The sequence below is a fragment of the Pseudonaja textilis genome, chromosome 10 (assembly GCF_049901715.1).
Source record: "Pseudonaja textilis isolate UNSWEBS1 chromosome 10, rPseTex1.2, whole genome shotgun sequence".
Lineage (NCBI taxonomy): Eukaryota > Metazoa > Chordata > Lepidosauria > Squamata > Elapidae > Pseudonaja > Pseudonaja textilis.
In genome coordinates this window covers 23,891,478-23,915,456 of record NC_141999.1, presented here as the reverse complement: position 1 = coordinate 23,915,456, position 23,979 = coordinate 23,891,478, and the positions used below count along the sequence as shown (strand labels likewise).

General features: G+C 44.5%; 1 protein-coding gene across 6 annotated transcripts in view; it reads left to right on the top strand.

Moving 5' to 3' along the window:
* LOC148124985 (galectin-6-like) overlaps positions 1–23,979 on the top strand; it is a 71,242-nt gene continuing 47,263 nt past the window's right edge. Inside the window, exons 1-15 of one of the 6 annotated variants that reach the window (XM_087939311.1) lie at positions 56–147; positions 2,632–2,661; positions 3,544–3,632; positions 4,206–4,404; positions 4,675–4,813; positions 6,216–6,241; positions 7,124–7,212; positions 7,787–7,985; positions 8,272–8,410; positions 9,750–9,775; positions 17,701–17,789; positions 18,004–18,202; positions 18,477–18,611; positions 20,080–20,168; positions 21,840–22,222. In XM_087939311.1, coding sequence (XP_087795437.1) covers positions 97–147; positions 2,632–2,661; positions 3,544–3,632; positions 4,206–4,404; positions 4,675–4,813; positions 6,216–6,241; positions 7,124–7,212; positions 7,787–7,985; positions 8,272–8,410; positions 9,750–9,775; positions 17,701–17,789; positions 18,004–18,202; positions 18,477–18,611; positions 20,080–20,168; positions 21,840–21,945 — 1,605 coding nt within the window. In that variant the 5' untranslated portion in view covers positions 56–96 and the 3' untranslated portion in view covers positions 21,946–22,222. Of the gene's footprint in view, positions 148–2,631; positions 2,662–3,543; positions 3,633–4,205; positions 4,405–4,674; positions 4,814–6,215; positions 6,242–7,123; positions 7,213–7,786; positions 7,986–8,271; positions 8,411–9,749; positions 9,776–10,655; positions 10,745–11,317; positions 11,517–11,801; positions 11,941–13,276; positions 13,477–17,700; positions 17,790–18,003; positions 18,203–18,476; positions 18,612–20,079; positions 20,169–20,208; positions 20,322–21,839; positions 22,223–23,979 lie in introns of those variants that run through there. The other 5 variants (XM_087939312.1, XM_087939314.1, XM_087939313.1 and 2 more) reach the window with 5 other exon arrangements.

The following is a 23,979-nucleotide window of genomic DNA, read 5'->3' as shown; positions in this document are numbered from 1 at the left end:
TGAGCTTGGATTATGGAATTGTGCATGATGCAACGGCAGAGGAGCTGAATGAAGTCACTTTGAAGAACACGAAGGAGCTGAAGAGCAACCAAGGAGATGCATCTCTTTTTTATATTTACTTTGATTTGTACGCTTTCTGCACAGCAGGTAAGGCTCAATTTTGTGGGTTACAATAGCTGTAATAGCTGGGGTGCCTGCAGACGAAATGAGTATTCATCCTTTGAACTTGTTGTCCTCCCTCTTTAATTTACACAGTTCTTCATGAAGGGATTGAAAAATCAAGCAGAGGGCTTTGAGTACTCGGGCTTGATAATAGACTATACAAGGAAAAGAAATATCATGAAAAGACTAGCCTCGTCTAAGACATTAGAGGATGAGTATAAAGAACCCGAAAAAGAGTTACAGAAAATGCCACAGAAAAAGGACATTAAGTTAAAAATGGATATAATTAAACATAAAATGGGATTAATGGAAAAAGAATTAGCACAGAAAATCAGAGGCACGAAACAACTACTTTGAAGATGCAAATAAACCAGGTAGATGGTTAGCATATAAACTGAGAAAGGAGAAAAAAAATCAAGGAAAATATTGCAATTAATAGATGATCAAGGCCAAGTTTGCTATGGAAGCAAAGAGAAGGAAATTATACGAGACTATTACGGGAAACTATACACAAGAGAATATTGATGATGAAAGAGTTAAGCAGTACTTACAGAATGCTAACCTACCACAGATACCTAAAGAGATTACAATAATGTTAGAAAGTAATATAACGATGATTGAGTTAACTGAAGCACTTAAGAAGCAAAACAATGGAAAGGCACCAGGCCCAGATGGACTTCTGGCGGAATTTTATAAAACACTACAAGAATCATTGAATCTTCCATTGCTAGAAGTTATGAATGAAGTTATGTCAAAGAAAAAGATACCTAAATCATGGTCAGAAATTTATATTACACTTATCCCAAAAGAGAAGGCCAACTCATTACAAATCAAGAATTACAGACCTATTTCCCTACTAAATGCAGATTGTAAAATTTTTGCTTCAATATTGGCAGAAAGACTTAAAAAATACCTAAATAATTTTATTCATTCTGATCAAAATGGATTTTTGCCAAAGAGACAAATTAAAGACAATATGAGAGTAATTTTGGACACTTGGAATACTACAAGGCGCACCCTGAAAAACAAATGGCTTTGGTATTCTTAGATGCACAGAAGGCATTTGACAATTCATGTTATTACAGCTGGAACAAATGGGTTTTGGTAAAAAATTCATCCAAGCAATAGAAGCTATATATCATAAACAAACAGCAAAGGTAATGACAGAGGGAGAATTAACGGACTCTATTGATATAAGAAAAGGAACAAGACAAGGGTGTCCACTGTCACCTGTTGTTTGTGTTAACCTTGGAAGTGCTAAATAGAAACATCAGAGAAGAAAAGGGCATAAAAGGGATGAAAATTAAAAAAGAATTTAAATTGCAAGCATTTGCAGATGATCTGGTTTTCATCTTAGAAGACCCACTAGAAACAGCATTAAAATTGATAGAAAAGATAGAGGTATATGGGAAGGTGGCTGGTTTGAAAATAAACAAAGACAAAACAAAGAATTTGACAAAGAATGTGTTATCAAGACAAAAGGAAGAACTGGCAGATACATTAAAAATCCAGGTCACGAATAAGACCAAGTACTTGGGGATACATTTGACAGTAAGATGTAGTACACTAAAAGAGAATAACTATATTAAACTTAAGCAGCAGATAGCGCTAGATTTGGCAAAATGGGAAAATTTACAACTGTCATAAATGGGGAGAATATCAACAATCAAGATGAATATGGCCTCTTTGACCCCTCTTTCAAACCAGCCGATCCTTCGTCCAAAATGTAGACTTTGCTGTCTTCAATAGAATGATTAAGAACATAGGTAAACCTCCAAGTGGCCTCAATGACTCTCTACAAGGATGCAAATGACCAGCTGTCTACAAGGAATATAAATCCTTCCATCCTCCACCATCCAGTCAAAGCTGAAGAAGCTTCTTGGATGAGAAGTAAAACACCCTGAAGAAAAAGCAAAATTCGGTTGCCTTTTCAAAAAGCACCTTTAGGTTAAAATTCGTAACGTCATGTGTAGCCTCAACTCCCAGAATGGCTTAGAATATGCCAACATATCCTTATTACCAGACAGGACCACCAAGGAGTATGTACTGACTGAACATGGCAAGTTGCCCCTGCCTTCACAAGCTTAGAAGTCTGCTGCGTATATTTTTCCCAGATTCTCCTGCGATGATCAGTTTAGCTTTAGACCTTCAAGATTAACATAACACACTTAATCTGTTTGTGATTTGCAACAGGTTAACTCCAAAACCAACCAAGGGGGAAAGTAACCAAGTTGGGCAGATGCTAAAAAGGCACCCATGAAGGCTTCAACTTACTTGGGTGAATGTGCCACAAAATTTGGCCACAGTTGTCTTCTTATCTTTTGGGGTACGATATGGGCCACCATTAAATCTTTGTGGAAACAGTACAAAGGAAAAGAGGGAGTAAAGGGTAAAGACATCCAGGGCTAGAGATTTTGGGAGGAAAAACCTGGGATTGCTAATAGTCTGTTTGGATTTCTCTCACACCAGGTAGTGACCACTCCTGAAATCTGCCACTTGGTAAGTACCAAGAGACTTGCTAACCTAGCCTCTCTCTCCTTAAAACTGAAACTTCAGCCAACAGGGGATACTGTCTCTTAGCTGATATTTTGCTCCCGGGGATCACAGTCTCTACGTGGGGGAAGGGCTGCTGCAGCTTCTTCCTCCAAATATATCTGTGAAATCCGCATGCTTGCTCTGTAATTTGGAACTGGCTTCCCTTCACCTTACCTCCAACAGAAGTAAGGGTTTCTGGATTTGGCGATGAAGGCAAGAGAAAGTCCCAATCTATTAAGGGATTGTGAAGTTGAGGTGGCTCATGACCTAAAGGCTTCTGCTTTTTGTCACAGCAGGTTTATTGGAAGTAATGAAAATATTGGTCACCTATTTGTCAAAATAAATTGGCCACCCCTTTAAACACAATTCCTCCATCCCAGTGGGAATAGTTCCAGCAAAAGTTCTACACACCCCACCCGCCTATGAACAATGGTTCTCCTACAAAAGCTCCAGAAATGCAGAGAAAAACACAGCCACTTTCTGGGTCCCACCAGCCTGACTCAGTTGGCACTTGCAATAGTTCTCCTTTTCTTAGAAGTTCCTCCAGTGCATGGAGAGATTGGATGGGACGCTGGCATCCAGCCAGTCTTGCTCAATCCATTGAGCACCCACAGGGGTAAAGCAGAACTTATCTATGGCAGTTCTGGTGCTTTCTCCAGCCTTCCTCCTGCTGCCATGTTGGGGGGATTAACCCTTAGCAGAGGGCCCCTCAAAAGCACTTCATTCGACTCAGAAGCCAGATGGAAAGGCTGATAGGAGGCAGAGCTTGCGCTTGGCTGCTTCAAAAGTCAAAGTGGTGTTTTCCAGTAAAGTCATTGGTTTGGTTCATCATTTTCTGTCTTCCAGGGTCTCCCTTACTATGAACCTGTTCCTGATGGACTCCATCCTGGGATGGCGGTATATGTGAATGGCAGAGTTCCCCAAAAGAGCAACAGGTAATGTTCCTTGGGGGCTGACAGGAAGGGCAAGATGCTACCTTACTCAAAAAAATAGCAATAGCACGTAAGACTTATATACCGCTTTATAGTGCTTTATAGCCCTCTTTAAGCTGTTTTAGAGTCAGCATATCACCTCCAACAATCTGGGTCCTCATTTTACCCAACTCGGAAGGATGGAAGGCTGTCAACCTTGAGCCTGGTGGGATTTGAACTGCCAAATTGCAGCCAGCCTACAGTCAATACAAGAGGCCTGCAGTACAGCACTCTAACCACTGTACCATTGAGGCAGCTAAGATCCAATAGACATAGGATTATTATGTTGTTAATGATAACTTGTCTGATCCAAATTTTGCCTTTCTTCATTTTTGAGGCTAGTTCCATTTCCTGCTTTTTCCAGCTCCAACCAAGCAATGCGGGTTAAGGATTGTGAGGTTTCTCTTAAAGCAAAACAACATATTATCCTACAGATTGTAGCCTTAGAGCAATGGTGAAGCCGGGGTGGGGTAGAACCCTCATTCTCCCACCCACCCCCATTTCATTTTCCTCTTCTTTTTCCCCACTTTGCTCCAGATTCGGGGTGAACTTTGCATTTGCAAAGCATAAGGGGGCCGATCTTGCCTTCCACTTCAATCCCCGCTTCAAGTCAAATGAACTTGTGATCAACACGCTTGAGTCTGGCAGGTGGGGAAGGGAAGAAAAATACCAGAATCCCTTCCAGAAGGGCAAGCATTTTGAGGTCATCTTCATTGTCACTGAGGCCGGATACCAGGTTGGTACACCTGACAGAGGCTCCTTTGGGACTGAAGGGGCCCCTTCATTCCCCCTCCAGAATTCACTATTTGTCTGGAATGAACCTCAAATGTATTGCATCGCTAAGTTAATATTTCATCAGTGTCGTAATGTAAAGAGTCACTAAAAGAGGATGACCTGTAGTTGAATGGAAAACATTTTGTTCCAGCGGGGGAAAAAATAGTTATTGGTAGGTAACTATCTTAGATCCCAAATGAGACTTGATCCCTCCTGCTTTGTCCTCTGACAGATCCTTGTGAACAGGAAGCTGTTGTATGTCTTCAGCCACAGAATTCCACCACAAAGTGTGCAGTTTATTCAGGTTGCTGGAGACCTGGAGCTGCAGTCCCTGAATGTGACGGCAGCACCAGTGCTAGAGAACTTGGTAAGTGTTGGCTATTGACAAGTTGGCACCTCCTGATCCTTGATCTTTCTTTGGGAATGGATTCTGGGTTGGCTCAATCCCCATGCCGCAACTTTCTCTTTCTGCCCCCCAGTTGCTCTTCTCGTATACCTTTCTTGACCCCAAAGAATGGTGGCCCCACTGGGTCCTCAATTGACATGGCTACATCAATGCATGCTAACAAAGATAACCATCCAAGGGTGATACTGGGATAAGCAACTGCACAGGGAGAAAGTTTACTCCAGGTCAAGGTCTTGCTCTCCACCTTGCAGAAGGCCATAAAGTAGAGTTTCTCAACCTTGGCAAATATCTATGGAGGTTCTCCACCATCCAAGTCATGGTTGTCCCAAAGGTGCTTTTTCAGAGGCAACTGGACTTCTCTGTTTTTCTTTGGAGATGTTTCACTTCTCATTCAAGAAGCTTCCTCAGCTCTGACTGGATGGTGGGTCACGGAAGGATTTATACTCCTTGCAAACAGCTGGCCATTTGCTTCTTTTAGAGAGTCATTGGGGCCACTTGGAGGGCTACCCGTGTCCTCAGGATCACTTGAGTAATGCAAATGGGTGCGGAGCTTTCTTCGAACTGCTGAAAGGACTGTTTTGTAGACTGGAAATAGATGAGGTCATATTCTTCCCCTTGTGTTGAGAGAGCAATCTTGACATAGATGGCCCCTTTGACCCCTCTTTCAAAGTGACCTAAACAACTCTCTACAAGGATGCAAATGACCAGCTGTCTACAAGGAATATAATCCTTCTATTCTCCACCATCCAGTCAGAGCTGAAGAAGCTTCTTGGATAAGAAGTAAAACACCCTGAAGAAAAAGCAAAATTCGGTTGCCTTTCCAAAAAGCACCTTTAGCTCAAACTTCGTAACGTCATGTTGTATAGTCTCAACTCCCAGAATGGCTTAGAATATGCCAACATATTCTTATTTCAAGACAGGACCACCAGGGAGTATGTAGTGACTGAACATGGCAAGTTGCCCCTGCCTTCACAAGCTTAGAAGTCTGCTGCATATATTTTTCCCAGATTCTCCTGCAATGATCAGTTTAGCTTTAGACCTTCAAGATTAACATAACACACTTAATCTGTTTGTGATTTGCAACAGGTTAAGCTCCAAAACCAACCAAGGGGGAAGTAACCAAGTTGGGCAAATGCTAAAAAGGCACCCATGAAGGCTTCAGCTTACTTGGGTGAATGTGCCACAAAACCTGGCCACAGTTGTCTTCTTATCTTTTGGGGTACGATATGGGCCACCATTAAATCTTTGTGGAAATAGTACAAAGGAAAAAAAGGGAGTAAAGGGTAAAGACATCCAGGGCTAGAGATTTTGGGAGGAAAAACCTGGGATTGCTAATAGTCTGTTTGGATTTCTCTCACACCAGATAGTGACCACTCCTGAAATCTGCCACTTGGTAAGTACCAAGAGACTTGCTAACCTAGCCTCTCTCTCCTTAAAACTGAAACTTCAGCCAACAGGGGATACTGTCTCTTAGCTGATATTTTGCTCCCGGGGATCACAGTCTCTACGTGGGGGAAGGGCTGCTGCAGTTCTTCCTCCAAATATATCTGTGAAATCCGCATGCTTGCTCTGTAATTTGGAACTGGCTTCCCTTCAGCTTACCTCCAACAGAAGTAAGGGTTTCTGGGTTTGGCGATGAAGGCAAGAGAAAGTCCCAATCTATTAAGGGATTGTGAAGTTGAGGTGGCTCGTGACCTAAAGGCTTCTGCTTTTTGTCACAGCAGGTTTATTGGAAGTAATGAAAATATTGGTCACCTATTTGTCAAAATAAATTGGCCACCCCTTTAAACATGATTCCTCCATCCCAGTGGGAATAGTTCCAGCAAAAGTTCTACACACCCCACCCGCTTATGAACAATGGTTCTCCTACAAAAGCTCCAGAAATGCAGAGAAAAACACAGCCACTTTCTGGGTCCCACCAGCCTGACTCAGTTGGCACTTGCAATAGTTCTCCTTTTCTTACAAGTTCCTCCAGAGGAACGGAGAGATTGGATGGGACGCTGGCATCCAGCCAGTCTTGTTCAATCCATTGAGCACCCACAGGGGTAAAGCAGAACTTATCTATGGCAGTTCTGGTGCTTTCTCCCGCCTTCCTCCTGCTGCCATGTTGGGGGGATTAACCCTTAGCAGAGGGCCCCTCAAAAGCACTTCATTCGACTCAGAAGCCAGATGGAAAGGCTGATAGGAGGCAGAGCTTGCGCTTGGCTGCTTCAAAAGTCAAAGTGGTGTTTTCCAGTAAAGTCATTGGTTTGGTTCATCATTTTCTGTCTTCCAGGCTCTCCTTTACTATGAACCTGTTCCTGATGGACTCCATCCTGGGATGGCGGTGTATGTGAATGGCAGAGTTCCCCAAAAGAGCAACAGGTAATGTTCCTTGGGGGCTGACAGGAAGGGCAAGATGCTACCTTACTCAAAAAAATAGCAATAGCACGTAAGACTTATATACCGCTTTATAGTGCTTTGCAGCCCTCTTTAAGCTGTTTTAGAGTCAGCATATCACCTCCAACAATCTGGGTCCTCATTTTACCCAACTCGGAAGGATGGAAGGCTGGGTCAGCCTTGAGCCTGTTGGGATTTGAACTGCCAAATTGCAGCCAGCCTATAGTCAGTACAAGAGGCCTGCAGTACAGCACTCTAACCACTGTACCATTGAGGCAGCTAAGATCCAATAGACATAGGATTATTATGTTGTTAATGATAACTTGTGTGATGCAAATTTTGCCTTTCTTCATTTTGGGGGATAGTTCCATTTCCTGCTTTTTCCAGCTCCAACCAAGCAATGCGGGTTAAGGATTGTGAGGTTTCTCTTAAAGCAAAACAACATATTATCCTACAGATTGTAGTTTTAGAGCAATGGAGAAGCCGGGCTGGGGTAGAACTCACATTCTCCCACCTTCTCCATTTCATTTTCCTCTTCTTTCTCCCCTCTTTGCTCCAGATTCAGGGTGAACTTCGCATTTGCAAAGCATAAGGGGGCCGATCTTGCCTTCCACTTCAATCCCCGCTTCAAGTCAGATGAACTTGTGATCAACACGCTTGAGTCTGGCAGGTGGAGAAGGGAAGAAAAATACCAGAATCCCTTCCAGAAGGGCAAGCATTTTGAGGTCATTTTCATTGTCACTGAGGCCGGATACCAGGTTGGTATACCTAACAGAGGCTCCTTTGGGACTGCAGGGCCCCCTTCATTCCCCCTCCAGAATTCACTATTTGTCTGGAGTGAACCACAAATGTATTGCATCGCTAAGTTAATATTTCATTAGTCAATATTTCATTCAGTGTCGTAATGTAAAGAGTCACTAAAAGAGGATGACCTGTAGTTGAATGGAAAACATTTTGTTCCAGCGGGGGAAAAAATAGTTATCGCTAGGTAACTATCTGAGATCCCAAATGAGACTTGATCCCTCCTGCTTTGTCCTCTGACAGATCCTTGTGAACAGGAAGCTGTTGTATGTCTTCAGCCACAGAATTCCACCACAAAGTGTGCGGTTTATTCAGGTTGCTGGAGACCTGGAGCTGCAGTCCCTGAATGTGACGGCAGCACCAGTGCTAGAGAACTTGGTAAGTGTTTGCTATTGACAAGTTGGCACCTCCTGATCCTTGATCTTTCTTTGGGAATGGATTCTGGGTTGGCTGAATCCCCATGCCACAACATTCTCTTTCTGCTCCCCAGTTGCTCTTCTCGTATACCTTTCTTGACCCCGAAGAATGACGGCCCCACTGGGTCCTCAATTGACAGGGCTACATCAATGCATGCTAACAAAGATAACCATCCAAGGGTGATACTGGGATAAGCAACTGCACAGGGAGAAAGTTTACTCGAGGCCAAGGTCTTGCTCTCCACCTTGCAGAAGGCCATAAAGTAGAGTTTCTCAACCTTGGCAAATATCTGTGGAGGTTCTCCACCATCCAAGTCATGGTTGTCCCAAAGGTGCTTTTTCAGAGGCAACTGGACTTCTCTGTTTTTCTTTGGAGATGTTTCACTTCTCATTCAAGAAGCTTCCTCAGCTCTGACTGGATGGTGGGTCACGGAAGGATTTATACTCCTTGCAAACAGCTGGCCATTTGCTTCTTTTAGAGAGTCACTGGGGCCACTTGGAGGGTTACCTGTGTCCTCAGGATCACCTGAGTAATGCAAATGGGTGTGGAGCTTTCTTCGAACTGCTGAAAGGACTGTTTGGTAGACTGGAAATAGATGAGGTCATATTCCTCCCCTTGTGTTGAGAGAGGGCTGTTCAATTTTGAAATAGATGGCCCCTTTGACCCCTCTTTCAAAGTGGCCTCAACAACTCTCTACAAGGATGCAAATGACCAGCTGTCTACAAGGAATATAAATCCTTCCGTCCTCCACCATCCAGTCAGAGCTGAAGAAGCTTCTTGGATGAGAAGTAAAACACCCTGAAGAAAAAGCAAAATTTGGTTGCCTTTTCAAAAAGCACCTTTAGGTTAAAATTCGTAACGTCATGTTGTGTAGTCTCAACTCCCAGAATGGCTTAGAATATGCCAACATATCCTTATTACCAGACAGGACCACCAGGGAGTATGTACTGACTGAACATGGCAAGTTGCCCCGGCCTTCAAGATTAACATAACACACTTAATCTGTTTGTGATTTGCAACAGGTTAAGCTCCAAAACCAACCAAGGGGGAAAGTAACCAAGTTGGGCAAATGCTAAAAAGGCACCCATGAAGGCTTCAACTTACTTGGGTGAATGTGCCACAAAATTTGGCCACAGTTGTCTTCTTATCTTTTGGGGTACGATATGGGCCACCATTAAATCTTTGTGGAAATAGTACAAAGGAAAAAAAGGGAGTAAAGGGTAAAGACATCCAGGGCTAGAGATTTTGGGAGGAAAAACCTGGGATTGCTAATAGTCTGTTTGGATTTCTCTCACACCAGGTAGTGACCACTCCTGAAATCTGCCACTTGGTAAGTACCAAGAGACTTGCTAACCTAGCCTCTCTCTCCTTAAAACTGAAACTTCAGCCAACAGGGGATACTGTCTCTGCTGGTATTTTGGTCCCGGGGATCACAGTCTCTACATGGGGGAAGGGCTGCTGCAAGTTCTTCCTCCAAATATATCTGTGAAATCCGCATGCTTGCTCTGTAATTTGGAACTGGCTTCCCTTCAGCTTACCTCCAGCAGAAGCAAGGGTTTCTGGGTTTGGCGATGAAGGCAAGAGAAAGTCCCAATCTATTAAGCGATTGTGAAGTTGAGGTGGCTTGTGACCTAAAGGCTTCTGCTTTTTGTCAGAGCAGGTTTATTGGAAGTAATGAAAATATTGGTCACCTATTTGTCAAAATTAATTGGCCACCCCTTTAAACACAATTCCTCCATCACAGTGGGAATAGTTCCAGCAAAAGTTCCACACACCCACCCGCCTATGAACAATGGTTCTCCTACAAAAGCTCCAGAAATGCAGAGAAAAACACAGACACTCTCTTGGTCCCACCAGCCTGACTCAGTTGGCACTTGCAATAGTTCTCCTTTTCTTAGAAGTTTCTCCAGAGGAACGGAGAGATTGGATGGGACGCTGGCATCCAGCCAGTCTTGCTCAATCCATTGAGCACCCACAGGGGTAAAGCAGAACTTATCTATGGCAGTTCTGGTGCTTTCTCCAGCCTTCCTCCTGCTGCCATGTTGGGGGGATTAACCCTTAGCAGAGGGCCCCTCAAAAGCACTTCATTCGACTCAGAAGCCAGATGGAAAGGCTGATAGGAGGCAGAGCTTGCGCTTGGCTGCTTCAAAAGTCAAAGTGGTGTTTTCCAGTAAAGTCATTGGTTTGGTTCATCATTTTCTGTCTTCCAGGCTCTCCTTTACTATGAACCTGTTCCTGATGGACTCCATCCTGGGATGGCGGTATATGTGAATGGCAGAGTTCCCCAAAAGAGCAACAGGTAATGTTCCTTGGGGGCTGACAGGAAGGGCAAGATGCTACCTTACTGAAAAAAATAGCAATAGCACGTAAGACTTATATACCGCTTTATAGTGCTTTGCAGCCCTCTTTAAGCTGTTTTAGAGTCAGCATATCACCTCCAACAATCTGGGTCCTCATTTTACCCAACTCGGAAGGATGGAAGGCTGGGTCAGCCTTGAGCCTGTTGGGATTTGAACTGCCAAATTGCAGCCAGCCTACAGTCAGTACAAGAGGCCTGCAGTACAGCACTCTAACCACTGTACCATTGAGGCAGCTAAGATCCAATAGACATAGGATTATTATGTTGTTAATGATAACTTGTGTGATCCAAATTTTGCCTTTCTTCATTTTGGGGGATAGTTCCATTTCCTGCTTTTTCCAGCTCCAACCAAGCAATGCGGGTTAAGGATTGTGAGGTTTCTCTTAAAGCAAAACAACTTATTATCCTACAGATTGTAGCTTTAGAGCAATGGAGAAGCCGGGGTGGGATAGAACTCTCATTCTCCCACCCCTCCATTTCATTTTCCTCTTCTTTTTCCCCACTTTGCTCCAGATTCAGGGTGAACTTCGCATTTGCAAAGCATAAGGGGGCCGATCTTGCCTTCCACTTCAACCCCCGCTTCAAGTCAGATGAACTTGTGATCAACACGCTTGAGTCTGGCAGGTGGAGAAGGGAAGAAAAATACCAGAATCCCTTCCAGAAGGGCAAGCATTTTGAGGTCATTTTCATTGTCACTGAGGCCGGATACCAGGTTGGTATACCTAACAGAGGCTCCTTTGGGACTGCAGGGCCCCTTCATTCCCCCTCCAGAATTCACTATTTGTCTGGAGTGAACCACAAATGTATTGCATCGCTAAGTTAATATTTCATTAGGCAATATTTCATTCAGTGTCGTAATGTAAAGAGTCACTAAAAGAGGATGACCTGTAGTTGAATGGAAAACATTTTGTTCCAGCGGGGGAAAAAATAGTTATCGCTAGGTAACTATCTGAGATCCCAAATGAGACTTGATCCCTCCTGCTTTGTCCTCTGACAGATCCTTGTGAACAGGAAGCTGTTGTATGTCTTCAGCCACAGAATTCCACCACAAAGTGTGCGGTTTATTCAGGTTGCTGGAGACCTGGAGCTGCAGTCCCTGAATGTGACGGCAGCACCAGTCATAGAGAACTTGGTAAGTGTTTGCTATTGACAAGTTGGCACCTCCTGATCCTTGATCTTTCTTTGGGAATGGATTTTGGGTTGGCTCAATCCCCATGCCGCAACTTTCTCTTTCTGCCCCCCAGTTGCTCTTCTCGTATACCTTTCTTGACCCCGAAGAATGGCGGCCCCACTGGGTCCTCAATTGACAGGGCTACATCAATGCATGCTAACAAAGATAACCATCCAAGGGTGATACTGGGATAAGCAACTGCACAGGGAGAAAGTTTACTCGAGGCCAAGGTCTTGCTCTCCACCTTGCAGAAGGCCATAAAGTAGAGTTTCTCAACCTTGGCAAATATCTGTGGAGGTTCTCCACCATCCAAGTCATGGTTGTCCCAAAGGTGCTTTTTCAGAGGCAACTGGACTTCTCTGTTTTTCTTTGGAGATGTTTCACTTCTCATTCAAGAAGCTTCCTCAGCTCTGACTGGATGGTGGGTCACGGAAGGATTTATACTCCTTGCAAACAGCTGGCCATTTGCTTCTTTTAGAGAGTCATTGGGGCCACTTGGAGGGTTACCTGTGTCCTCAGGATCACCTGAGTAATGCAAATGGGTGTGGAGCTTTCTTCGAACTGCTGAAAGGACTGTTTGGTAGACTGGAAATAGATGAGGTCATATTCCTCCCCTTGTGTTGAGAGAGGGCTGTTCAATTTTGAAATAGATGGCCCCTTTGACCCCTCTTTCAAAGTGGCCTCAACAACTCTCTACAAGGATACAAATGACCAGCTGTCTACAAGGAATATAAATCCTTCCGTCCTCCACCATCCAGTCAGAGCTGAAGAAGCTTCTTGGATGAGAAGTAAAACACCCTGAAGAAAAAGCAAAATTTGGTTGCCTTTTCAAAAAGCACCTTTAGGTTAAAATTGTAACGTCATGTTGTGTAGTCTCAACTCCCAGAATGGCTTAGAATATGCCAACATATCCTTATTACCAGACAGGACCACCAGGGAGTATGTACTGACTGAACATGGCAAGTTGCCCGGCCTTCAAGATTAACATAACACACTTAATCTGTTTGTGATTTGCAACAGGTTAAGCTCCAAAACCAACCAAGGGGAAAGTAACCAAGTTGGGCAAATGCTAAAAAGGCACCCATGAAGGCTTCAACTTACTTGGGTGAATGTGCCACAAAATTTGGCCACAGTTGTCTTCTTATCTTTTGGGGTACGATATGGGCCACCATTAAATCTTTGTGGAAATAGTACAAAGGAAAAAAAGGGAGTAAAGGGTAAAGACATCCAGGGCTAGAGATTTTGGGAGGAAAAACCTGGGATTGCTAATAGTCTGTTTGGATTTCTCTCACACCAGATAGTGACCACTCCTGAAATCTGGCACTTGGTAAGTACCAAGAGACTTGCTAACCTAGCCTCTCTCTCCTTAAAACTGAAACTTCAGCCAACAGGGGATACTGTCTCTGCTGGTATTTTGGTCCCGGGGATCACAGTCTCTACATGGGGGAAGGGCTGCTGCAAGTTCTTCCTCCAAATATATCTGTGAAATCCGCATGCTTGCTCTGTAATTTGGAACTGGCTTCCCTTCAGCTTACCTCCAGCAGAAGCAAGGGTTTCTGGGTTTGGCGATGAAGGCAAGAGAAAGTCCCAATCTATTAAGGGATTGTGAAGTTGAGGTGGCTCGTGACCTAAAGGCTTCTGCTTTTTGTCACAGCAGGTTTATTGGAAGTAATGAAAATATTGGTCACCTATTTGTCAAAATTAATTGGCCACCCCTTTAAACACAATTCCTCCATCCCAGTGGGAATAGTTCCAGCAAAAGTTCTACACACCCCACCCGCCTATGAACAATGGTTCTCCTACAAAAGCTCCAGAAATGCAGAGAAAAACACAGACACTCTCTTGGTCCCACCAGCCTGACTCAGTTGGCACTTGCAATAGTTCTCCTTTTCTTAGAAGTTTCTCCAGAGGAACGGAGAGATTGGATGGGACGCTGGCATCCAGCCAGTCTTGCTCAATCCATTGAGCACCCACAGGGGTAAAGCAGAACTTATCTATGGCAGTTCTGGTGCTTTCTCCAGCCTTCCTCCTGCTGCCATGTTGGGGGATTAACCCTTAGCAGAGGGCCCCTCAAAAGCACTTCATTCGACTCAGAAGCCAGATGGAAAGGCTGATAGGAGGCAGAGCTTGCGCTTGGCTGCTTCAAAAGTCAAAGTGGTGTTTTCCAGTAAAGTCATTGGTTTGGTTCATCATTTTCTGTCTTCCAGGCTCTCCTTTACTATGAACCTGTTCCTGATGGACTCCATCCTGGGATGGCGGTATATGTGAATGGCAGAGTTCCCCAAAGAGCAACAGGTAATGTTCCTTGGGGGCTGACAGGAAGGGCAAGATGCTACCTTACTGAAAAAAATAGCAATAGCACGTAAGACTTATATACCGCTTTATAGTGCTTTGCAGCCCTCTTTAAGCTGTTTTAGAGTCAGCATATCACCTCCAACAATCTGGGTCCTCATTTTACCCAACTCGGAAGGATGGAAGGCTGGGTCAGCCTTGAGCCTGTTGGGATTTGAACTGCCAAATTGCAGCCAGCCTACAGTCAGTACAAGAGGCCTGCAGTACAGCACTCTAACCACTGTACCATTGAGGCAGCTAAGATCCAATAGACATAGGATTATTATGTTGTTAATGATAACTTGTGTGATCCAAATTTTGCCTTTCTTCATTTTGGGGGATAGTTCCATTTCCTGCTTTTTCCAGCTCCAACCAAGCAATGCGGGTTAAGGATTGTGAGGTTTCTCTTAAAGCAAAACAACTTATTATCCTACAGATTGTAGCTTTAGAGCAATGGAGAAGCCGGGGTGGGATAGAACTCTCATTCTCCCACCCCCTCCATTTCATTTTCCTCTTCTTTTTCCCCACTTTGCTCCAGATTCAGGGTGAACTTCGCATTTGCAAAGCATAAGGGGGCCGATCTTGCCTTCCACTTCAACCCCCGCTTCAAGTCAGATGAACTTGTGATCAACACGCTTGAGTCTGGCAGGTGGAGAAGGGAAGAAAAATACCAGAATCCCTTCCAGAAGGGCAAGCATTTTGAGGTCATTTTCATTGTCACTGAGGCCGGATACCAGGTTGGTATACCTAACAGAGGCTCCTTTGGGACTGCAGGGCCCCCTTCATTCCCCCTCCAGAATTCACTATTTGTCTGGAGTGAACCACAAATGTATTGCATCGCTAAGTTAATATTTCATTAGGCAATATTTCATTCAGTGTCGTAATGTAAAGAGTCACTAAAAGAGGATGACCTGTAGTTGAATGGAAAACATTTTGTTCCAGCGGGGAAAAAATAGTTATCGCTAGGTAACTATCTGAGATCCCAAATGAGACTTGATCCCTTCTGCTTTGTCCTCTGACAGATCCTTGTAAACAGGAAGCTGTTGTATGTCTTCAGCCACAGAATTCCACCACAAAGTGTGCGGTTTATTCAGGTTGCTGGAGACCTGGAGCTGCAGTCCCTGAATGTGACGGCAGCACCAATCATAGAGAACTTGGTAAGTGTTTGCTATTGACAAGTTGGCACCTCCTGATCCTTGATCTTTCTTTGGGAATGGATTCTGGGTTGGCTCAATCCCCATGCCGCAACTTTCTCTTTCTGCCCCCCAGTTGCTCTTCTCGTATACCTTTCTTGACCCCGAAGAATGGCGGCCCCACTGGGTCCTCAATTGACAGGGCTACATCAATGCATGCTAACAAAGATAACCATCCAAGGGTGATACTGGGATAAGCAACTGCACAGGGAGAAAGTTTACTCGAGGCCAAGGTCTTGCTCTCCACCTTGCAGAAGGCCATAGAGTTTCTCAACCTTGGCAAATATCTGTGGAGGTTCTCCACCATCCAAGTCATGGTTGTCCCAAAGGTGCTTTTTCAGAGGCAACTGGACTTCTCTGTTTTTCTTTGGAGATGTTTCACTTCTCATTCAAGAAGCTTCCTCAGCTCTGACTGGATGGTGGGTCACGGAAGGATTTATACTCCTTGCAAACAGCTGGCCATTTGCTTCTTTTAGAGAGTCATTGGGGCCACTTGGAGGGTTACCTGTGTCCTCAGGATCACCTGAGTAATGCAAATGGGTGCGGAGCTTTCTTCGAACTGCTGAAAGGACTGTTTGGTAGACTGGAAATAGATGAGGTCATATTCCTCCCCTTGTGTTGAGAGAGGGCTGTTCAATTTTGACATAGATGGCCCCTTTGACCCCTCTTTCAAAGTGGCCTCAACAACTCTCTACAAGGATGCAAATGACCAGCTGTCTACAAGGAATATAAATCCTTCCGTCCTCCACCATCCAGTCAGAGCTGAAGAAGCTTCTTGGATGAGAAGTAAAACACCCTGAAGAAAAAGCAAAATTTGGTTGCCTTTTCAAAAAGCACCTTTAGGTTAAAATTCGTAACGTCATGTTGTGTAGTCTCAACTCCCAGAATGGCTTAGAATATGCCAACATATCCTTATTACCAGACAAGACCACCAGGGAGTATGTACTGACTGAACATGGCAAGTTGCCCCGGCCTTCAAGATTAACATAACACACTTAATCTGTTTGTGATTTGCAACAGGTTAAGCTCCAAAACCAACCAAGGGGGAAAGTAACCAAGTTGGGCAAATGGTAAAAAGGCACCCATGAAGGCTTCAACTTACTTGGGTGAATGTGCCACAAAATTTGGCCACAGTTGTCTTCTTATCTTTTGGGGTACGATATGGGCCACCATTAAATCTTTGTGGAAATAGTACAAAGGAAAAAAAGGGAGTAAAGGGTAAAGACATCCAGGGCTAGAGATTTTGGGAGGAAAAACCTGGGATTGCTAATAGTCTGTTTGGATTTCTCTCACACCAGATAGTGACCACTCCTGAAATCTGGCACTTGGTAAGTACCAAGAGACTTGCTAACCTAGCCTCTCTCTCCTTAAAACTGAAACTTCAGCCAACAGGGGATACTGTCTCTGCTGGTATTTTGGTCCCGGGGATCACAGTCTCTACATGGGGGAAGGGCTGCTGCAAGTTCTTCCTCCAAATATATCTGTGAAATCCGCATGCTTGCTCTGGAACTGGCTTCCCTTCAGCTTACCTCCAGCAGAAGCAAGGGTTTCTGGGTTTGGCGATGAAGGCAAGAGAAAGTCCCAATCTATTAAGGGATTGTGAAGTTGAGGTGGCTCGTGACCTAAAGGCTTCTGCTTTTTGTCAGAGCAGGTTTATTGGATGTAATGAAAATATTGGTCACCTATTTGTCAAAATTAATTGGCCACCCCTTTAAACACAATTCCTCCATCACAGTGGGAATAGTTCCAGCAAAAGTTCCACCCACCCACCCGCTTATGAACAATGGTTCTCCTACAAAAGCTCCAGAAATGCAGAGAAAAACACAGCCACTTTCTGGGTCCCACCAGCCTGACTCAGTTGGCACTTGCAATAGTTCTCCTTTTCTTAAAAGTTCCTCCAGTGCACGGAGAGATTGGATGGGACGCTGGCATCCAGCCAGTCTTGCTCAATCCATTGAGCACCCACAGGGGTAAAGCAGAACTTATCTATGGCAGTTCTGGTGCTTTCTCCAGCCTTCCTCCTGCTGCCATGTTGGGGGGATTAACCCTTAGCAGAGGGCCCCTCAAAAGCACTTCATTCGACTCAGAAGCCAGATGGAAAGGCTGATAGGAGGCAGAGCTTGTGCTTTTGCTGCTTCGAAAGCCAAAGTGGTGTTTTCCAGTAAAGTCATTGGTTTGGTTCATCATTTTCTGTCTTCCAGGCTCTCCCTTACTATGAACCTGTTCCTGATGGACTCCATCCTGGGATGGCGGTATATGTGAATGGCAGAGTTCCCCAAAAGACCAACAGGTAATGTTCCTTGGGGGCTGACAGGAAGGGCAAGATGTTACCTTACTCAAAAAAAATAGCAATAGCACTTAAGACTTATATACCGCTTTACAGTGCTTTGCAGCCCTCTTTAAGCTTAGCTTTAGAGCAATGGAGAAGCCGAGGTGGGGTAGAACTCTCATTCTCCCACCCCCTCCATTTCATTTTCCTCTTCTTTTTCCCCTCTTTGCTCAAGATTCAGGGTGAACTTTGCATTTGCAAAGCATAAGGGGGCCGATCTTGCCTTCCACTTCAATCCCTGCTTCAAGTCAAATGAACTTGTGATCAACACGCTTGAGTCTGGCAGGTGGGGAAGCGAAGAAAAATACCAGAATCCCTTCCAGAAGGGCAAGCATTTTGAGGTCATCTTCATTGTCACTGAGGGCGGATACCAGGTTGGTACACCTGACAGAGGCTCCTTTGGGACTGCAGGGGCCTTTTCATTCCCCCCCTCCCCAGAATTCACTATTTGTCTGGAATGAACCACAAATGTATTGCATTGCTAAGTTAATATTTCATCAGTGTCGTAATGTAAAGAGTCACTAAAAGAGGACAACCTGTAGTTGAATGGAAAACATTTTGTTCCAGGGGGGGAAAAGATAGTTATCGGTAGATAATTGTCTTAGATCCCAAATGAGACTTGATCCCTTCTGCTTTGTCCTCTGACAGATCCTTGTGAACAGGAAGCTGTTGTATGTCTTCAGCCACAGAATTCCACCACAAAGTGTGCGGTTTATTCAGGTTGCTGGAGACCTGGAGCTGCAGTCCCTGAATGTGACGGCAGCACCAGTCATAGAGAACTTGGTAAGTGTTTGCTATTGACAAGTTGGCACCTCCTGATCCTTGATCTTTCTTTGGGAATGGATTCTGGGTTGGCTCAATCCCCATGCCGCAACTTTCTCTTTCTGCCCCCCAGTTGCTCTTCTCGTATACCTTTCTTCATCCCGAAGAATGGCGGCCCCACTGGGTCCTCAATTGACATGTCAGTGACATGGCTTATGTCAATGCTTGCTTACAAGGGGAAGACGAAGGGAGTGTGGCTCCATTGGCTTTGGAGGAAACTGGCAGAGGGCAAAGAGTCAGGCTGAGCAGAACAGTGGAGAGGTAAAATAAGGGAGAGGGAGTTCAGATGAAGATCAATGCCCAGCCCCTTCTCATCCTAGGGCAGGCAGGGCAGGAAAGAACAGATAAGAGAGCAACGAGGGTTGCATGACACTCATTCCTTTCACAAGGAACACCTGGGGATGGAGTTTAAAGGAGAACCAGATGGGAGGGGAGGTTGTCAGGAAGAAACACGGAGTTCAACTAGTGTTGGCTGCTGTTGTCTGAGTTCCTAGCATCCTCCCAACTGGTTTGATTTACTGCCGTAGTACTTCACTTTTGGCACTCCTTAGCTTGTTCTGCTTACCCAAATTTATGGGATGGGACAGAAACTAGGAGGCGGGGAATCCATCTGTGTGCATTCAGGTGGAATTCAAGGAGTTTAGTATTTCCTAGTGTTTGGCTTTGATCATGCTTACGGTGAACAACAAGGACTGGAAATTTTACCAAGTAACCTTCCAAGTGTTTCACCAAGCCTCTAAAATCAGACAGAAGGAAGAAAAGGGAACAATGAATGGAATATTTTAGGGAAAATTAGCTTCCTTGAGATTAAGGTGAGGATTGATAATAGTCTCTTTCTTGCATGTCAAAGGCTACCGGCTCCCCATCACTCAGAAAATCTCTAGTTGAATGAGAGAAATTGGGATGGAAGAAGGCTGTTGGGTCACTATGGGGCAGAGTAGAAAGAAAGACCTATATTGCACCAGGAAACCACCTAGTAGAACCAAGACTGATGATTTCATCTATAAACTCAGTCTTTTGTGAAGCAGGGTCTTTCACAACCTGTGATTCAAAAAGTCAACACAGCAGCCATGCTAGCAACATCACCACCCCACCTATTTTCTGTGGTCCTTGCACATGAAACACTAGGCTGGGCTTTGTTGGCTCCATCCAGGCTTCCATCTTGAATATTTTGACCACAGTCTGCAGACAGCTCTACTGAGCAAACAAACCACTTGAGCCAGTGCCTGAGTTGCCTGGTTAAAGAAAGAGATGCTTGTAACACCTGACACAAGATCCTGCAAGCTGCCTCCCTCTCGTGTTGTGGGTCTCCCATTTGGCACCCCAAGACCTACTGGACTGCAACTACTCTGACCCCCCAGCTAGCACACAAGAACTGAACGGTTGGACAGGGGGTGCTAAGTGTAACCTGGATTCTTGTCTATTTCAGCCAGTGCCCTACAGGGGCGACATTCCTGGAGGTCTGGAAACCAACAGTACCATCACAGTGCACGGTGTTGTTCCGAAGAATGCTACCAGGTCTCCAGTCTCTCTCTCTCTCTCTCTCTCTTTTTTGCAGGGCTGATTTGGATTTAACACAGCAAAGCACCAGTGCAAGGGTCCTTTGTAGTCCTTTCCCAGTTCATCTCCTTTCTCTGACTCTCCCATCCCTACACAATTGCAAAATCAGCCCACAGGACAAGGAGATTAAGGGGACCGCAAGCACAATTCTGCACAGTATAAACACAGTCTGTGGAACTCACTGCCACAAAAAGCAAAGGCTGTCAGCTTAAGGCAGGCTTCTCCAAAGTGGTGAATCAGAAATTTGGTGTAAGGTTGGATGAGCGAAAGAGTTTGGGGAATTCCGGCTTAGGAAGTGGATTTGAAAAAAGATTTGGAGTCAAACTGTCATTAAGCAGCGATTAGCTGTTCTTCATCTGAAGAATACTTGTCACTGCTAGACTGCTGCTGAATATGTTTTTATTTTAGCAAAAGCAATTAAACTTATATACTACCCTATAGTGGTTTACAGCCTCCTCTAAGCAGTTTACAGAGTCAGCATCCTTCCCCCAACAATCTGGGTCCTTATTTTACTGGCCTCGAAAGAATGGAAGGATGGGTCAACCCAGAGCACCATCAGGATCAAACTCCAGGTTGTGGGCAGTTAGCCTGCATTACTGCATCCTGACCACTGCCCCATCAGGGCTCCTTAATATGTGTCTGTCTGATTTATAACTCACTGAGAGTTGGTTTAACTGTGGCAGGATGTAAATGCAACGAATAAATACCTAAAATGCAACTAGAACTTACTTATACATTCACCAGCAGTCTACCAATAAATATTTGGAAAAGGGAACAAGAGTTGGTCCCCACGCCCTTTATCCTTCATTCATGGAAGGATCTGGCAGGCTGCTACTGAATTAAGGGGCAAGGGAGAATCAAATTTCCCTTTATTTACTCCAAATACTGAGACAAAGACTGAGATGCCTGCTTTTTTCTCTCTTTCCAAGGTTTGAAATCAATTTTACGGCTGGCCAAGATATCCCTTTGCATATTAACCTTCACATGAAACTGGAGAGCCGTAGTACGCAATAGTTTTTTGAATGGCAACTGGGGAAGCGAGGAAATTGACCTTTAACCCTTTCCAGCTTGGGCAGTACTTTAAAGTGAGCTGGCTTTGATTCCAGCAGGGAGGGGTGTCCACAGGGAGGAGGAGGTCAAAAAAGCCAATATGCAATCGATATATTGGCCATATTTTACCTGGCTTGTGCGGATACCCCTGGATGCCAGCAAAGAGCTTGGCTGGTTGCCAGCAAGAAAGCAGGGAGGGCAAGCAGTGGGAAGTGGAGAGAAGATCCAGCTGATGCCCTCCACTTGTGTTAAGACTCCATTTTCCATACAACTTTGGAATCTGAACGCTTGGGAAGGCTGGTGGGATGTCCCCTCTGTTGGAGATGAGTGGAATTGCCTCACCAGAATGCCATTCAGAATCATGTTTTTAGGTCTCTGATGGAAAATTATTGCCTGTGTGTGTGTGTAGAAAACAGCATAGCACTTGTGATCCCCCCATTAAAGTCCCCATATAGGAGGTACCTTTTGATTTTGATGCAAGCTATGGATGGTGTAGACTGTGTACCCTTCCGCATGGAAGGCCGTAGGTGATCCAGATGTGCTACTACAGCCATGTTAACATCCTCCTTCTCTCCCCAGCTCTCAATCCACTGTGACAACCGTGAGTTCAAGTTTTATGCCAACGACCAGCCCTTCTTCAACTACACCCATCGTTATGTCCCTATCAAAAACATCAGCACCCTAGAGACCGATGGAGACGTGACCCTTTCCTACATTAAATACTAAGCAATGGGGGGGATCAGTAGCAGCTCTCTCTCTGCCAGTACATTTACAATCGTGCTGAATTTGAGTGGTCTATAAGTTCCAATCAATCAATCAATCACTCAAGAATTGAGAATATTAAGCAACATTTTCAATAAAGCATCTTGATCAAGGAATGCAAAAGAGGCTTACTTTTCTGCCTTCTGAATTTGATCTGTAGAAGATACAAAGCATTTTTAAAATAAAGTTGGTACCTTTCAGTTATGTGTTAAGTGAGTTTTTCCCCAGGACTGTTCTTGCCTCCGTTGTTAAGTGAATCACTTCAGTTGATAAGTTAGCAACCTCATTGTTAAGTGAATCTGGCTCTGAAGAGCACAAAAGGGGATCACATAACCCCAGGACACTGCAGTGGTCATAAATATGAACCAGTTGCGAAGCACCTGAATTTTGATCACATGATCAGTGCTGTTGCAAGTTTGAACAGTCACTAAATGAACTGTTGTAAGTCAAGGACTACCTGTAATACATTTTAAAGAAATGCAAAAAGACCTGAAATCCGTTCTTTTCCTTCTGTTTATCCAGGGTTATTTGATTTTGCCACATCTCTGCGCAATTTTTGTTATTTTCTCCTATTCTGGTTTCATGCTGATATAAATGACAGCTCCCGCGTGGACTCCTGGTGAATGTGAATGAATCTGAGCGTGATTCTTGCCTCGTTCACTAGAGGATCAAGAGAGGGAAGGGAACATCTAATCAGGCATGCAGGTTCTGGTGTAGCAAAAGTTTGCACCTCACTTTTTAACATCATGCCACGCTGTGCACGCCTGTTAACAATTCCATGTTTTCTCCTAAAATCCCCGGAAACTTTTCTTTTTCTTAGTCTCCCAGTTCAGCAGACAACCCATCATGGTTTAAGGAGTCTGAGAAATAGAGCAAGACTTTTCAGTTTCTACTTCCTTGGCACCAGGCTAGGAGTCATGCCCTTGTTAGAGTCTGATTCTGAGAGGAAGATTGAGCAGCTGACAGGGAGTGAGAGTGTGGCTCTGGTGGCTGTGGAAGAAACGAGGGAAGGGCACAGTCCGGCTGGGCATTCAGAGGAAGACCCAGGCCCATCCCCTCCTCTTCATCCTAGGGCATACAGGAAGGAACAGAGAAGGGTTACGAGAGAAAATGGCCCTGATCCCTTTCATTAGTTACAGCTGGGAGAACAGGATATAAGAGGAGTTCCTTGCTGGAAGCAATCTTGGTTGAGCCTTAACTGGGTTTTGGCATCCTCCCAACTGTGGGTGCTGTGTTATCCTTTGAAAGTCTGCAATTTATCATCCTTGCCTGCCGTGTTAATTACTTCGGTGTGGCTTGTGTTGGTTTCTTTATTTCTAATTATCTTTACTTTGGGTTTGGACTGCATTTCTGCCCTTTGTAGATTGTTTTTTGAAGAGTTTATTATCCAGCCAAGGTTAATTGGACATTGGGGCCAAGTTGGAGGCATTAAAGGGAATTTATTCTACTTTTGTGACTTTGTTACTTTTTGTTTCATGCCCCGGGTCATCACACTAGGGTTCTGGGTTCATGCTGGCTGAACAGAGATGCTGGAGAGCAACAATCTGCTTACTGGGGTTTTGCTGCCCTCTAATGGTTTGTTATTTCTCTACTTTTTTAATCAATTTATAGAGGGAGTCTAGGACAACTCACCATGGGCAATTCCTAACACATTGTAAATATTATTTGCCACTGTTTCTTTGACATTATTTCCATTGACAAAAATGGTCTTGCTTCTAGTCTGTCTGCAGCTTTTTGACCAGTTGGTTTGAATCTCTCTAGAGAGGTGATGGTCATCCAGGCCTCACCATTGTTTCACATCATACAAGTAAGCAGCATAGCTGGCTAAGATACCGCCAGCTTGCCCCAGGAATGGTCTCAAACCCAGATCTCTTCACATTAGCTGTTTTGCATCAGTACTTAATGGACCCATGACTTCTAGTGGCTTTCAATGAAATGAAGGAATTAACCCAATAAT